The 16,642-nt window shown below is 55.4% G+C and overlaps 1 protein-coding gene across 1 annotated transcript in view; it reads left to right on the top strand.

The window, feature by feature from the left end:
- Positions 1-12,627, top strand: part of LOC102457218 (mucosa-associated lymphoid tissue lymphoma translocation protein 1-like) — a 46,862-nt gene extending 34,235 nt beyond the window's left edge. Inside the window, exons 13-15 of the mRNA XM_006128025.5 lie at positions 33-184; positions 2,518-2,643; positions 8,836-12,627. Of these exons, the coding sequence (XP_006128087.3) occupies positions 33-184; positions 2,518-2,643; positions 8,836-9,198 (641 nt within the window). The 3' untranslated portion in view covers positions 9,199-12,627. The remainder of the gene's footprint in view (positions 1-32; positions 185-2,517; positions 2,644-8,835) is intronic.
- The last annotated feature ends 4,015 nt before the right edge of the window (positions 12,628-16,642 follow it).

Raw genomic sequence — 16,642 nt, 5'->3', positions numbered from 1 at the left:
CTGCCCTGACTCCGCTCTGATTTCCCTCGCAGAGCTGCTCAAGGAGACCCTGACTTTCCCGTGCGGCATCCAGGTGGAGCTCCGGTGCCAGGAGGTTTTCTCCAACGTAATGCACGTCAGCGCGAAGCTGCGGGCTCCCCCCCCGCACGTCACTGATGTCCGCCTCCTGCTCTGCAGGCCCACGGTGAGCAGCCAGCCTCCTGCACGTGCCCCGGCCGCTTCCTTCAGCAGGGTGGGGAAGGCTCCAGTGCCGGGGCAGGAAGGAGGCACCCCCAGTGCGGAGGGGGGCTGGGAGTGGGGGGTGTCCCGGAGACGCCGAGGGGATGGGATTACAGCTCTGAAGTCCCGTGCTGAGGGCGCCCTGCCTGGACCCGTGTGCTGGGGACAGGGTGGCAGGCTGGCTTGATGCTGAGGGCAGCGCCACTGGAGGGATGTCAGATGTGGCTGGAGATGGCTCAGTGCCCTGCCCTTCCCAGGTGTTGGCGGGGAGTGGGGACAGGAGCATGTGTTCTGAGGGGTCTGCGGGACAGCGTGTGAGCAGGGGGCAGGTTCCAGGAGCGTGCCCCCCCCCCCCTCGGAGGGACTAGCCAGATACAGCAGCAGCCCCAACCACAACCAACATGGGCCTGTTCTCCCCCCTGGGGGGCCAGGCCCTCGGCTCCTGGCACCAACCAGGGCAGGTGCTTCGGGCCCTCCGAGGCTGCCCGCGGTTCTGAACACACAGGCAACGTGCAGGGCTGCGGCTTTGTCTAGCTTTTCTGTGCATGGGTTTCCAGCGTTCGGGATCCACCCGGGAGTCACATGCAAGCGGGTGAAACCACGTCCTCCCGGTGGCTGCCTGGCTGCTTTGCACTGCAGGGCTGTGTGCGCGGCTGTGCGCCGCTGTCGGAACGCTTTCCCCACCGCAGTGCATGCTGGGGCAGCTCGCGCCCCACGGCCTCACTCACACCGGGTAGGCAGAGAGGGCTGAGCTACCCCAGGCTCTCCTGTCGCCACTGATGGTTGTTGGAGCTCGCTGGCCTGGCTTCTGCCAGCCCTGTTAGCTGCGTATGGCACCTGCGTGCCGTTCGGGTGCTCAGACCGGGTCCTAGCAAACAGAACTGTGGGGTTCTTGGTCGTGTGGGCTCCAGCACCCAGTGTGGGGGACACGCTCTCGGGTTCCAGGCCTGCCACTCTCGTGGCGAGGATGCGCTGAATAGCGACCTTCTCCCTAGCTCCCTTAGTGCTTGGGGGAGGCTCACACAAGCTGGTCGCCGTGTGCGGGGTCCCCGTGCGGCTGCGCTTACTGGAGCAGAGCTAACTGAGAGGTAACTCAGCAGAGACGGCAGCCTCGTCACCTTCCGGGGGGGGCCAAGCACACAACAGTGCAGCCCCCCGACAGGTCCAGGAGATTGAAGCAGCTGACCGGGGATTGGCACGGGGGTGGAACAATGCTGGGCTCGCCCCTCACCTGCGAGGACACGGCTCTGTCGTGTTTCCTACTGGCCCCTTGCCTCACACCACTGACAGGCAGGTTCTCCCTCCCCCCGCCCCAGATCTGCACCAAGTGCTTGGAAACAGATGCATCTTCCTGTCCGGCTGGTTTGCAGAGACTCATTCCCCTCGCCAGAGCCTTGGATTTATCCCCTTCCTCCAGAACGCAGCAGGCAGGGCAGGAGCCGGAGGGGGCCACTGTCTGCCTCTGTCCATGCAGCGAACCCGCCCGCGTCCCTAGCGCCCCATGCACAGCGGCGCCTGTGAGCAACAGAGCCTGAGCAGGCGGGCCAGCCCCAGCGCCCCACGCCCTTGCCGGGACTCCCCGACCCCCTGCGTGCATGCCTGGAAGATCAGAGTCAGTGTGGAGTTGCTGTGGCGCGCCCCCTCGTGCTGGTTTGCTGTGAGGGCCGCACGACACACTCCGAGGGCCGTGCCTCCACGACACCTGCCTGCAAGCACTGCATGGCATTGGGCAGCTCGCCGCTACCCTGACGGCAGGGGCTTTTGTGGGGAACAGGCCCATGTGCCGTCTCTAGCCATGGCAGCTCACACTAGGGGAGGGAGGCTTCTGGGCCATTGGCCAGTTCTTGCAGCCAGAGAGCCAGGCAGGGCAGAATGGCCTAAGGAGCCTGGTCTTCTTCCCAGCCCGTGGCAGCAAGCTTCCCCGCCCCGGTCGACCAGCGCAAGCAAGCCCTGCTAACCTGGGCGGGGATGCTTGGTGGGAGCTGGGGAAAAGCCGGCTGTTGTAGTGGGGACGAGCCACCAGGGGTCCTCCTGGTCCCACCAGTGGGCCAGCACACTGCACGCTCTCCGGCTGCCGTGCACCACCACACAGCCCACAAGCAAGTGCTCGGAACCGTGTCCCTGTGTCCTTCCAGCTGGAGCACCGGGGTTCAGAACTGCAGGGTTGGCCTCAAGCCGAGCTTGCCGGGCCGGGCCGGTCGCAGGGGTGGCTGGGTTTGGCCAGGCCGGTGTGGGAATTCCTGGGCTTCGGCGTGTGCTGAGAAAGCTCTTTGGTTTGTTCTGGTCTGGCTGCTCCAGGAGGTGCAAGAACCGGCCGTGCTGAGCAACAGCCCGTCTGACCGGGTGGCGTCGCTGCTGGTTTCCTTCTGCGAGCAAGAGGAATGGGACTGCGTGCTCTGGCTCCACGGCCTGCAGAAAATTCAGGTAAAACGCCCCCCAAGAGCAGCCAGTGCCTCTCAGACAACCCCTCCAGGCGGCTCTTGGCGTCCTCGCCCATTTCTCAGGTGTGGTCCTGGGGTGAAAGGAACCAATGGCCCAGATCTGGCCACGATGCAGCAGCCTCTCCTTTGGGCCATGGTCGCTCCCGTGGCAGGGGCGTGACCAAGCCAAGGCTGCGGCTGGCCATGCAATTCACAGCTGAGACGCCAAACTCCTGTCCCCTCGGAGCACACTGGCTGGCTAGCCGCGGAGGCCAGGCAACACCTTTTCCCCAGGCCCGTCCCTGCAGTAAACAGGATAAAGTTTAATAAAGACAAGTGCAAAGTGCTCCACTTAGGAGGGAACAATCAGTTTCACACATACAGAATGGGAAGCGACTGTCTGGGAAGGAGTATGGCAGAAAGGGCTCTAGGGGTCATAGTGGACCACAAGCTAAATATGAGTCAACAGTGTGATGCTGTTGCAAAAAAAGCAAACATGATTCTGGGATGCATTAACAAGGGTGTTATGAGCAAGACACAAGCTTAGCTACGTCTAGACTGGCATGATTTTCCGCAAATGCTCTTAAGAGAAAAGTTTTCTGTTAAAAGCATTTGCGGAAAAGAGCGTCTAGATTGGCACGGACGCTTTTCCGCAAAAGCACTTTTTGCGGAAAAGCGTCCATGCCAAACTAGACGCGCTTTTGCGCAAAAAAGCCCCAATCGCCATTTTCGCCATCGGGGCTTTTTTGTGCAAAACAAATCTCAGCTGTCTACACTGGCCCTTTTGCGCAAAAGCTTTGCGCAAAAGGACTTTTGCCCAAACGGGAGCAGCATAGTATTTCCGCAAGAAGCACTGATTTCAGACAGTAGGAAGTCAGTGTCCTTGCAGAAATTCAAGTGGCCAGTGTAGACACACTTGCCAGTCTAGACACAGCCAAGAAGTCATTCTTCCGCTCTACCCTGCGCTGGTTAGGCCTCAGTTGGAGTATTGTGTCCAGTTCTGGGCATCACATTTCAAGAAACATGTGGAGAAATTGGAGAGGGTCCAGAGAAGAGCAACAAGAATGATTAAAGGTCTAGAGAACATGACCTATGAGGGAAGGCTGAAGGAATTGGGTTTTTTTAGTTTAGAAAAGAGAAGATTGAGGGGGGACATGGTAGCCGTTTTCAGGTATCTAAAAGGGTGTCATAAGGAGGAGAGAGAAAACTTGTTCATCTTGGTCTCTGAGGATAGAACAAGAAGCAATGGGCTTAAACTGCAGCAAGGGAGGTTTAGGTTGGACATTAGGAAAAAGTTCCTAACTGTCAGGGTGGTCAAACACTGGAATAAATTGCCCAGGGAGGTTTGGAATCCCCGTCTCTGGAGATATTGAAGAGTAGGTTAGATAAATGTCTATCAATCAGGGATGGTCTCAGTATTTGGTCCTGCCATGAGGGCAGAGGACTGGACTCGATGACCTCTCGAGGTCCCTTCCAGTCCTAATATTCTGTGATTCTATGATTGTAATCCCATTCCCTCCACCAACACTTACACAGCACAGCGCAGCAGCTCCAGGGTCCTGGGAGGAATAAAGATCTTCCTTCTTTGGGATCACCTTCGTTCTGGGCATGGCGAGCTCTGTCCTGCCCTCTTGCCTCCTAGCCCTGCCTTTTCTCTGGCTAGCTGACTGGGAGAACTCCCTGAAGCTGCAGTGAGCAGAGTGCTGACCCCTTAGGTCTCAGCGCTCGGTCCTGGCTCTCCCCTTTATGGGGGCGGGGGAGGAGAGGGTTGTGCCTTCCCCTCCTTGTACGAGGTGCTTGCCTCTTTACATTCCCGTTTGCCCCACGCTGGTCTGGCAGGGTCTCTTTTCTGGGTCGTTCCATCTTCCACCCGCAGAAATGGCTCCTTTAATTCAGTGCTGGCCCACAGATCTTTGCCCTGTGGGCCCACTCACCTTAACATTTTCCTCCTTGTCTCGGGATAGGGCTTCTTGTTGTCCCCAGTCCCACAAACTGGCCCCGGCGCTCTTCCCTTCACCCTTTCTGCCAATCAGGTACCCGGGACTTTTCTTCTCCACGGCGGCTATTTCCACCTTTTTCTCCCTTTTCCCCAGGGCGGTTCTATGTTTGGCTTGGCTTGTGCCAGTCAGACTAGGATGGTCTGATTCTGTTAATGCAGGCTCTTCCCCGCCCCTCATTTGCCCCTTTCTCTGCAGCTGTGGGGCCACGGCTGCCCGCTTTCTTGTTCTAGAAGAAGGGGCTTCAGTCCATCCCTCTGCAGCCCAAGGGGCCAGCCTTTCCTCTGCTCCCCTTTAGCCAGGGTACCTCTGCCACTGGGCAGTTTCCTCTCCCTTTGAATGCCATGGGGAGCCTCCAGCAGGATCACTACAAGAGCATCCTGAGGCAAAGTCCACAATCCCCCTTCTGCCCACCTTTAGGGGGATGGCAGGAGGTTTCCTTTTCCTCCCACCCTGACAGTCCCAATCCATCTGCAGAATTCTGGGCCCCTGCACTGCGGCCTGGTGCAGTCCTGTGCAATATGTCCTGGCCTTCCACATTGGTGGTGTACTATTCCCCGGTCCCCTGGAAGAGCTCCTCTGGCTTCCTCCCATTTCTTCTTGGCACTTTTCAGTTCCCTCCTCTGCCCTCGGCTTCAGCCCTGTAGGCAGCCAGACCTCTCTTCTGAGAAACCCAGCTTCTAAGACCTCTTGGGAGAGTTAGATTGTCCCCTCTGGGGTGCTGGGCTGGCTCCCCCCGTCCCGCATTCTCTGGGAGTCTCAGCAGAAATTGGGCCAGGACTATCAGGGCCGTAATCCCCCCAAATATGTGACTTCAGCCAGTGGGCTTCCCAGTCTCTCAGCTTTCGTGCAAGTGCCTTGAGTTGCAACCCTCCAGCCCATCGAGTGGCCCAACATTTCTGCTGGGACATTTCAACAGACAGCCCCTCCCAGTCCAAAACGGACCTTTGTAACATCTCCGTCCTGCTCCTGCTCCTCTCTCAAGGCCTGCAAGCCCCAGAGCTTCCCCCATGAGACAGAGCGCCGCCCCCCAGAGTGCTGCCCCGGGGGGCCACTTTCCCTGCTCCAGCTGGCTCCTGTGGCCATACCCGCTTATATTGCCAGGGATGAGCCCAGATCACCAGCTGGGCCACTTTGTACAGAGTCGCTCCCCATGTCTAACTCCCTGTCTCTGCCCCGGGGCTCGTTACCTTCTGCGCCAACAGGCAAATCCCTCCAGGCTTTTCTGCTGCTCTGCCGTGCCGTGCCGTGCCGTGCCGTGCCGTGCCGTGCCGTGCCAGCCAGGGGCTAATCGTGGCAAAGCGCCGCCCGTTTATTGCCCGCCCGTGCTACATAGATTAAGCTTCCTTAGTCACGACTGCACGGAACGTTTTCCAGACACTGGACCTTGTATTTGACGGTACTGCATGCAGCTAACCAAGGGTATGTCTACACTACAAAGTTAATTCGAACTAACAAATGTTAGTTTGAATTAACTTTGATAGGCACTACACAGGCAAACCGCTATTTGGAACTTAATTCAAACTAGCGGAGAGCTTAATTATAACTAGGTAAACCTCATTCCATGAGGACTAACGCCTAGTTCGAATTAACTAGTTCGAATTAAGGGCTGTGTAGCCACTTAATTCAAACTAGTGGGAGGCTAGCCCTCCCCAGCTTTCCCTGGTGGCCACTCTGGGCACCACCAGGGAAACTCATCTGCCCCCCTCCCGGCCCCGGAGCCCTTAAAGGGGCACGGTCTGGCTACAGTGCCCGTGCCAGGTGCAAGCCTGCCAACACCCAGCCAGCAGACCCTGCACCTGGCACGGCACGAGCCAGCCACCCGCTGCCACCCAGCTCTCCGCCTCTTCCCGGGACCAGGCTGGTGGCTCCCAGGCTGGTGGCTCTAGTGCGGACATCGTGGACCTCATCCACAACCTCCTCACTAGGCACAGGAAAGTGGCCGTCTAGGGCAGGATAGCTTCCAGCCTGGCCACCCAGGAGCAGGTGTGCATGAAAATCAAGGTGGTCCAGTGAGACCCCCGACCCTGAGCCCTGAGCTTAGAACGGCCGTACTGGGTCAGACCAAAGGTCCATCTAGCCCAGTAACCTGTCTGCGGACAGTGGCCAACACCAGCTATCCCGGAGGGGATGGACCGAAGACAATGACCAAGCCATTTGTCTTGTGCCATCCATCTCCAGCCTTCCACAAACAGAGGCCAGGGACACCATTTCTATCCCCTGGCTAATAGCACTCCATGGACCCAGCCTCCATGAATTTATCTAACTTCTCTTTAAACTCTGTTCTAGTTCTAGCCTTCACAGCCTCCTGCAGCAAGGAGTTCCACAGGTTGACAATTTGCTTTGTGAAGAAGAACTTTCTGTTATTAGTTTGAAGCCTGCTACCCATTCATTTCATCTGGTGTCCTCTAGTCCTTCTATTATGGGAACTAATGAAGAACTTTTCTTTATGCACCCTCTCCACACCACTCGTGCTTTTATAGACCTCTATCATATGCCCCCTCAGTCTCCTCTTTTCTAAGCTGAAAAGTCCCAGTCTCTTTAGCTTCTCTTCATATGGGACCTGTTCCAAACCCCTGATCATTTTAGTTGCCCTCCCCTCTCCCACCCTCCCCTCTCCCAATAGGGAGGACTGGGGTGGCTCTGCGGGCTCCTCTCTTGCAGCCCCCCGATTAACCCCCCCCCAGATGGCAGCCTGCGGCAAGTGCAGCTGGGCTGATGGCCGAGTGCTGTGATGTGCATAGTGTGGGCCTTCAGGGCACTCCAAGACAGGACTGCTTTGCTGTCCCTCATCGAGTTAGACAAGCGAGTGGGGAACCCCTGAGAACTGTCTGTCCGGGGTGGGGGTTGGGTCCCTTTAAGCACAGCCCTCGGCTAGCCTGAGACAGCAGCTCCATGCTCTAAGTCCTAATCTGATGCCCTGCCGGCACTGCTTCCGGCCATCCTTAACCTCGGTTCAGGGTCCACTCAATGTGGACATGCTAGTTCGAATTAGCAAAACACTAATTCGAACTAGTTTTTAGGTCTAGATGTGTTAGTTCGAATTAGCTTAGTTCGAATTAACCAATTCGAATTAAGTTAGTTCGAATTAGTGCTGTAGTGTAGCCATACCCCAAGGGATCCGGATTGCTTGGTGTGGATGATCTGTCCTCGTTACGTACCACTGCCCCGGTCTGTGTCATCTGCAAACTTTACCAGCAAGGACTTTATGTTTTCTTCCAGATCATTGGTAAAAATATGGGATAGCAATGGGCCAAGAGCAGAAACACCCCCTGCCTTTATAGTTCCCCATTAACAGCTACACTGTGGGGTCAGTCTGCTTTTCATCCCCGGAACGAGCCATCTTGAATTCCTTTTGAGCCCTGATACTGGGCTTGCCTTCCCTGGTCCATGCAATTAAACCAGGGCCAAGGCGACTGGTTCAAAACCACACTGCAACAATTTGATAAGCAGTCACGATCCGCACCGCAAGGGGAGCAGCCTCCCGCAGACCCTCCTGGTGCCACCTGGCCTCCCACCTGCCACGTGTCGCCAGTGACAAAGAACACATCCTACTGTTTCCCGGGGAGCGCGTTTCAGTGGAAGCCAGGAAGCCCGGTTGGCAGATAATGGGCCAGATTCACAGCTGGTGTGAGCTGGTGGAGCAACCCAGTTCGGTGACAGTGAATTTGTCCCAGTGAAGTGTGTCAGTGGCTCGGACCTCTGAGCAGGGTTGTCCGGGGGCAGGGGTCTCCCAAGGGCACTCAGTCCTGCCTCTGGCCCCTTGCTGGTGGTGGTGGAAGTAGGGATGTTAAATATCATTTAATTGAATAGTTGATTAACCTCATGAATTCTTTTCAGTTAGTCGACTATTCTATAGTCCCTGGGCAGCCCCTGTCCGGGGTGGGGAGGCCTGAGCTCCTGGACCAAGCATGAGCCGGAACTAAGCCGGGCTGCCTGCCTGGCTCCTAATACACTTGAAATGCAGTGGGGGTAGGTCCAGGACCCAGTGCAAGCTGGGACTGAGCTGGGCTGCTGGCCAGCCTGCTAAAAAATGTACTGGCAATGGGTGAGGGGGAAATGCATGTAGTCGATAGCATTAACCTATATGCTTTTGCTTATCGGTTAATCAGTTAATTGACTATACTATTGTATCTCTAGGTGGAAGCATAGCCTGCTTTAGGCTTTCCGCTCACCTTGTGTCTCTGCTCTTCCCCCAGACGGACTTGCTGCTGCAGCTGGATTTGCATTACACCCAGCTGGGCACCAAGCAGAGGGCCTGTGAGAGTCTGCAGAAAATCCTCCAGAAATCTCTGCTAGCAGAACCGTTCCCCCAGAAAAGCGCGGCAAACCCCTCCTGCCTGGCCGGCCAAGGGGCTGCTGCCACCCTGTGCCCCAAGAGCACCGCTGCTGGGAGTGCATCCCGGGAGGAGTCCTGCTGTCTGAGAGCAGAGCTCAGACACAGCTGGCAATCGAGCAGCCGGTCGAACACGGGCAGCGAGCCGGAGGAGAACGACGAAAGTGACCTGAGCGGCCTCTGCTCAGCGCTGCAAAGGGCAGGCCCAGGGCAGGATGGGCCTTGACATGTGCGGGAGTTTGTCTCAGTGTAGGCAGGCTGGATTTCAAGTTCCAAGCTAGACAGCTCCCATACCCTGCGTTCCAGGCTGAGCTCTCCTCCAGTCTGGGGGGGTCAAAGCTGCTATTAGGAGGGTTTCTCCTCTCGTCCCAGGAGCGGGGAGTCCGAGCGAACAGTTATCTGTCTCACAAACAAAGCTCTAAGCTGTTTAAAACAGGGCCCGTCTGCAGAAGGGAGATTTTACTGCCCAGTGGACAGAGTGACCGACACGAATCATCGCATTCCCCCGCAACAAACGTCACTCGTTGACCGCCAATGGCGGCAACTGATTGGCTTTGAGAGTCCGGCTTCCAAAGGCAAATGTCTACGTCGAGCACTGAAAAACCGACAAGAACTGGTCAGGGAAGAGATCCAAGGAAGTTGCAGGAATTGTAGGAGATGGTAAGTGAAGAGACCCAAGTGCCTCGCAGGCACCGCTGAAACCACAGATACCATTGAAAAAGCAAACAGTTCCCTCAACTCTGTCTACATCTGACAAAGAATTAACAACTGACGCATGTAAAGCCGTGTGAATGCGTAGCTGTGTCCGCTGTGGGTGTCGAAATGTTAGGCTTTTCATCTATTGGGGACGTGCAACAAACAATTGTGCAACACAGATTTGTGTTTCGAAAGGAGAGACTCAGTGTCTGTATTTGGGATGATGTTCTCTTGTCTCTAATCCACGTTCCCATATATATGTTTTGTGTGTAATTTTAATGTATTTTAACCTATTTATTACATTGTTTTTTCCCCATTTCTAACATGGGTCAGAGTTAAGGGTTTTATTATGTTCTAATGACAGTGTTTGCCGGATGCGTCTGACGTAGCTGGATGCTTTAGCCTGGGTGTCCACTGGCATCCGAGTGGCTTTAGGGATCTGTGGGTGAGATTCCCAAGGGGGACGTAAGCATCTAACTGCCACAGTCGGTGCCTCGGCCCAACATTTAGGAACCACTGGCATTCCCAAAGCTCCTGCCCCGTTGCCAAGTAATTCTGGAGTTTCCCCTGCCCACAGCTCTGAGGTACCTGCATTTCAGGGGCTGCCTGGGCAGGCACACAGAGCCTGCTTTTCTATATTTTTGGAGCCAGAGCCTGACACATGGTTCTCCCACTTCCCGGGTGGTGCTGTAGTGACTGGCTTATTGAGTCATTCTCATCCTCTGCCCCCGACTAGCCACTCGCTCCCCTGTGTGATGCCCACCCTGAGTGTTACCATGTGGATTCATTTTTTCTAGTACTTAGATCAGTGGTCCCCAACACGGTGCGCCCGCCAAGTGCTCAGTGCTGGCCTGGCCCTGGGCACGTGGCGCATGCATGGTGCCGGAGCCGGCCCCGGGAGCTTGGCGCAGTGAGCGCCGGCTCTGGGAGCGCCGCAGATTGGCCGCCCGCACTCTGGGCGCGCGGCGCTTGGGGGGGGGGAGCGCCAGCCCCAGGTGCGCGGCGCTTGGGGGGGGCGCGCGGCCCTTGGAGCGGGCCCCGCCCCTGGGCACGCGGCTATGGGGGGGCCCTGCCCCCGGGCGCACAAATGTCCCCACCCTCTGGCGCCCGGTGGGCGAATGGCCACGCCCCCCTGGCGTCCGGCAACCTCCAGTGGTTGGGGACCACTGACTTAGATGATGTGACTGCAGCCTTCACTCTAAAGGGTCGGTTTGCCAGGGTGGGAATTGCCGGGGGGTTTCTTCCTGAAAAAGAGAAGGAGCTGGCCCGTGTAGATTGCGCTACTGTAAGAAATGCTTCACCTGGCAGGAAGCTCCCCTGTGCTGGCTGAACAGACTGAAAACACCTGTTCAAGGGAAGTCCTGGTTTGAAGGCGGCAGTCCTCCATGGGCCTCTTGCCGCCTCCCTGCAGAAGGCCGAGGGGTGGCTCTTTAGCGGCTCTGTAGGCGAGCTCCACTGAAGTCTGTGGGCGTGGAAGGGAGACAGGGACGCTTGCGTTTGTGCACTGAGCAGCAGAGGGGCGGGAGGAGCTCTGCTGGAGCGCACACTCAGAGCTGCATGTGCAGCACCTACCGCAGTGCAGAGGGACGTCCTACCAGGGCTGTGGCGGTGAGTCACCGATCCCCTCTCCGGACTGAGTGTGGCCCTTCCGCAGCGCTGTCTCCTGCACTGTGTGACACTGACCTTGCAAAGCGTGGACGCCCTGGAATGCAGCCCCGGGTACGCAGGCATGTCTATCTGTCCGGGAAGGGGCAAGAAACGGCCCACGAGCCGGACGTGGCTTGCCAGGGTCAGCATCTGGCAGCCCACCTGGAGCTAACTCTCGCAAACCCCATCCAGCCCGCAGCCTGTTTATTGCCCATCCCTGGGTTAGCTGGTGTACTGCCGTGGGGTGTGAAGGCTGATAGGCCTGTTGGGCCACAGAAGCTCTGGACCTACATATATTGCTGCTTATATACCAGGGCCTGAGCCCATCTGGTCTGGCTGCAGACTGAGCCCAGGGAAGGCTGCTGAAACTGACCAGCTGCGGGTACCAAGATGGGCCCTGTTGGACTGTTAAGAAGGAAGGGCCACCGGAAAGAAGCCTTCCAGACACAGCCCTATATCAGGGCTGGAAAAGAAACCAGGACTGTATATCTTGGAAGGGGGAATGGTGAATGTGGCTCAGCTGGAGGGCTGAGTCACTGAAGACCCGCTCCAAAGAACTGTGATTGCAGGCGTTATAAGCCAGGGGAGGGGGCACTTGCAAGAGGCAGGCGCCAACTCGTTAACCTTGATAGAGCCTTTTCACTGCCTTGCGTGTGATTTAGGAGGATTTTGACTCAAAGCAGGTTAGCCACTAATTTTCAGGGTTGGATGGGACGTCTTCTCGGAGCAGGTTATAAAATGATTGTGGTTCTAGTGCCTTCCTCATACAAGACAGACCCCTGGACTGATCTGACACGGCAGTTCTTGTGTTCCTAATATTTGTCTTGACACATGAGGAATGAATTTGCACACATTGAAGTACCAGGTAATGGTAAAGTGTTCCGTGTTGATGCATAGGGCCCACGGTCTATAAAGTGGATCTATGAGCTGGGGACCTTCCTCCATCACTTTTGCACATGAAGACCCAGCAGAAGGACACGTTCATGAGTTTTTGTCAAGCTTGCTAGGACTTGCGCATTCTGTGTAGCCCAATATTCCTGTTCTCATCACAGATTGAAAACAACCAAAGGGATCTTTGTGAGCTTTGTAGAAGTTTAGAAAAAGGAGGGAAAGGTCATGAAAGCTAGCGTGGCTAGAAATGTGAGGGAACCAAAGTACAATCTTTCCAAAGGCCCCTGCCAGCAGCTCCTACAATGTGGAGGACCATCTGCCAATTGAAGTCCCAAGAAAGAAGCTGTATTTGTGCTATGTTGAATCATGTAACTTATTCTTTATTAACAGACATTAAATTATTGATAACGCTGTCTCTTAATACGGTTCCAGGATTCACAATGTCTTTCAATAGTTATTTCACATCCTGGTCTGCTGTTGTTGTTAATCACTTGAAATTGCTTTGGTGATGTCGTGTCTCAGAAGAGAAAAGCATTTTGCGAGAAGAGATGTCATGAAATACTTGAGATTTTTCTCTCATCTTCTGAGATGTAGAGAATTTTATTCTTTTTCGGTGACCATTTCAAATATAAGGGTCAGCTTGCATCTTGGCAAAGGATGAAGACACCCTCTGAAGTGAGTGACCAAATGTCACACGTGCAGAAAGCACTGGCGTGCCATCACACGCAATGACGACAAGCTAAAATCCCTTTGATAATTCTGCCTTTGCTGAGGTTGAGTTTCTTGCCACTGTGCCAGGTTGATGAAACAGATGTGGTATTAGACTTTACAAATCAACAGGGATTGAAGAGGCAAAGTAGAGATGTTGGCTCTGACTTCCCAGACCTTTGAATCAAAGAACAGACTAATGAGTTACATTTCTGCAGCGTAGCATCTCCCACAGTTCTTGATATTGGGTCCGCTCTTCTTTCTTCACAGCGTATGGAGGCAGATTAGAGTTTTGGAGCCCCATGGTCCAGCCTATCCATCAGAGCAGCTGTAACTCCAGTGTGGAAAAAATGAATTGGCAGAGAAGGGAGAGGCTGCAAGGACAAGGAGGACCCTAGTTAGCTGGCTCAGGGGGGTCCCAACCCCGGAGAACACAGTTGGCCGACTTGTGGGGTCATAAATCCCTCCCCTCAAGTCCAAAAATGGGTCCTGAACACCTAGAGGAAAGAAGAAGGGTTCATGAGCTCACCCATGTCCTTTCCCAGTTGGGGCAGCAGGGTCCTGCTGGGGAGGGATAGCTCAGTGGTTTGAACATTGGCCTGCTAAACCCAGGGTTATGAGTTCAATCCTTGCAGAGACCATTTGGGGCAAAAATTTGTCAGGGATGGTATTTGGCCCTGTTCTGAAAGCAGGGGGAGTGGACTCAACTTGATGACCTTTCAAGGCAGGGGACTGGACTTGATGACCTTTCAAGGTCCCTTCCAGCTCTCTAGGAGATAGGCTATGCCCTAAATGTGTTTCCCCTCTGCAGCCCCATGGAGAATGAGATCTAGCTGCTGAGGACTCAGGGTGCTCAGCAAGGCTAGCTGCAAAGGGCCTCATAAGAGCCACCAGAGAGCTTGTATACTCCCACAGGGTATGTCTACACTAGTTCAAACTAGCGGGGATAATGTAGTCATCCGCACTTGCAAATGAAGCCCAGGATTTGAATTTCCCGGGCTTCATTTGCATGAAGCCGGCCGGTGCCATTTTTAAATGCCAGCTAGTTCGGACTCCGTGCTGCGCGGCTACACGTGGCACGGACTAGCTAGTTCGGATTAGAAGCCTAATCCGAACTAGCTAGTCCGTGCCACGTGTAGCCGTGCAGCACGGAGTCCGAACTAGCCGGCATTTAAAAATGGCGCCGGCCGGCTTCATGCAAATGAAGCCCGGGAAATTCAAATCCCGGGCTTCATTTGCAAGTGCGGATGACTACATTATCCCTGCTAGTTTGAACTAGCGGGGTAGTGTAGACATACCCTAAGTGACTGTGACGGGGTGTATCAAACTGAAGGGGGTTAACCAGGCTCAGCTGACTGAGGAGGCCCCACCCCCACAGCCCTGCTGGGCATGCTCCAAGGGGAGGCTGGCTATAAAAGCCTCTGCAGCTGCTCAGTCAGGGCTGACTGCCACAGGGGAAGGAGGTGCTGCTGGTGCTTCAGGGGAGGAAGCACAGCCAGACCAAAGGGTGGCAGAAGAATTCCTACAGGCTATGGGTAGGAAATAGCAGCCCACTTCTTGCTCAGGGGGGAATTGGTCCCGGTCCCCAGGAGCTTGGCATGTTGTGGTGGGATTCCCTGCCAAGCTAGCAGTGGACCACTCCAATGCTGACAGGCAGGCCCTGGGCTGGGACCCGGCGGAGAGGGAGGCCCTGGGCGGGCCACACAGGGGAGCTTTGTCTAGTGTATATTGACTCTGTGGCTGCTAGGCCTATGCTATGCTATGCTATCCTTAAACATGGGGGGAGATAGGGAGATATTAAGAGTCTGTAACCATTAGGCCATACTGCCCTGAACACAGGTTGCTGTGCATAGACTCTGGCTGTTAGTCCACCCCATCCCAAGTGGGAGTCAGGAGTCCAAGGGATCACAGCTGACCCGTCACTGTCCTCTCCAGCAGGCAGATGAGGTGCCCCTTGACAGTGACCACAAAAACCACACTAAAAATCATCAAAGAAAGCAAAAACGGGATCTGTTGGGTTGTGGTGTGTGTGTGGAATTGTTGTAGGCAAATTCAGCCTGGGGAACAAGTGCCAGCCAATTGTCCTGGCAGTGGTTCAGGAAGCATTGTAGGTACAGCTCCAGAAGCTGATGGACCTGCCTGGCCATTGATGGTAAGCGATTGAGGTACCTAGGAGGTGCAGAAATCCCCTCCAAAGTGGGAAGCAAACTGGGACCTCCGGTTGGATACTATACTTGGGGGCAACCTGGGGGCAACCCATGGAAGTGACGGACGTTGTCACTGAACAGGAAATAGGCTGTTTTCTGAGCAGTGGGGTGGCAGCGACATGGCACTGTCATCTGGAGGTTGACTACCCCTAGTACCATGGTGTTCCCTTGAGAGGGGGTAGCTCTGTGTGGAGTCCATTGGCATAATGGTATAATGGCCCAGGGCTGAAGGCGGCCCAGCAGTTTCACAAGGAGGGTTTTGGTCTGGGCACAGAGGTCCCAGGGCCAAACGCAAGTTCCAGCTACTTCAGAGAAGGCCCAACCATGACACACTCCATGGCACCAGGACACCAGGACCGGAGTCTTGAATCCACCACAGCGAGCAGCCAGTGGCACATCATGGAAGCAAGCAGCAGCTGGGGGGATGAGACCAGACTGTGAAGTGGCAAAACTCGGCTGCACCGTGAGCTGCAGAGAGAGGAAAGCAGCCTGGAGGTCAAGAACCGTGGGAGAGGCAGTTGGCGGAAAGAACGGAATTTTCCATTCTGGCTGGAGATGAGAAAACAAGGCATTTCCACCACAGCTGAGAGGGTGACACAGCTGCTGTACCACTATGGCCTGGCAGTAAGGCGGCTGACAGAATTGCCGGGCCCCTGGACAAGGTGGGGGCCCAGCTTTGTCCTCCCAGAAAGGGCAGGGCCTTGAATGACAGAGGCAGATCTAGGGCTAGCCTCCCTTTGCCAGCCCCCCAGCCCAGAATTGCGCTTCCCAGGGCTCCGGCGGCAATTTAAAGGGCCGGGGGCTCTGGCCACCACTGCTGTCATAGGAGCAATCCCTTCGTGTAGATAAGATGGCAGCTGATTGAAAGCACTGCAGCGCATGCTGAACGGCAGCCTCACGAGCTGTCTAATTCAACGGCCACTAGAAATCGTGGAGGCACAGGGGGTTGGGACTGTGGAACAGACCCTCTAGCTGGATGTAAAATGTTGTCTGCAGTCTGGCTGTCGCCGTGTCGGTGCCAGGGTGTTGGAGAGAAGGTGGGTGAGGTACGAAAGCTTCGCTCACCACCAGAAGCTGATCCAGTGTATGGTATTATCCTACCCGCCTTGTCTCTGATAAATTGCCACCTGGGCCCAGCAAGGGGTGGATTCCACAGCAGCTCTGCCTGGCGAGCTGGCTACAGCCACTAGTGTTATTTCTGGTCTGCACCACTGATGGTGGACGAGAGCATGAGAGGGTGGGCAATTTAACCCAACCCTTCAATCAAAAGATTTCTGTGCATTCATATACATGCTTGTCGACACACACAGGTATTGCCATCCCCCAGGAGCACAGACACACACTACACAAATCGCATAACACACAGTCATGTACACACCGATAGGCATACACCACACATGTACAAACACACTTGACGGTACCGAGCTCCTGGGACAGAATTAACGCCTCCCAAATCTCTCTGATCCTCCAGAGTTCAACTTTGAGGCTATGTGTAGACTGCAGGCTTCTTTTGGAAGAAGC

Source organism: Pelodiscus sinensis, chromosome 14 (genome assembly GCF_052426305.1).
Source record: "Pelodiscus sinensis isolate ZL-2025 chromosome 14, ASM5242630v1, whole genome shotgun sequence".
Taxonomy (NCBI): domain Eukaryota; kingdom Metazoa; phylum Chordata; order Testudines; family Trionychidae; genus Pelodiscus; species Pelodiscus sinensis.
This window is presented reverse-complemented; position numbering and strand designations above follow the sequence as displayed.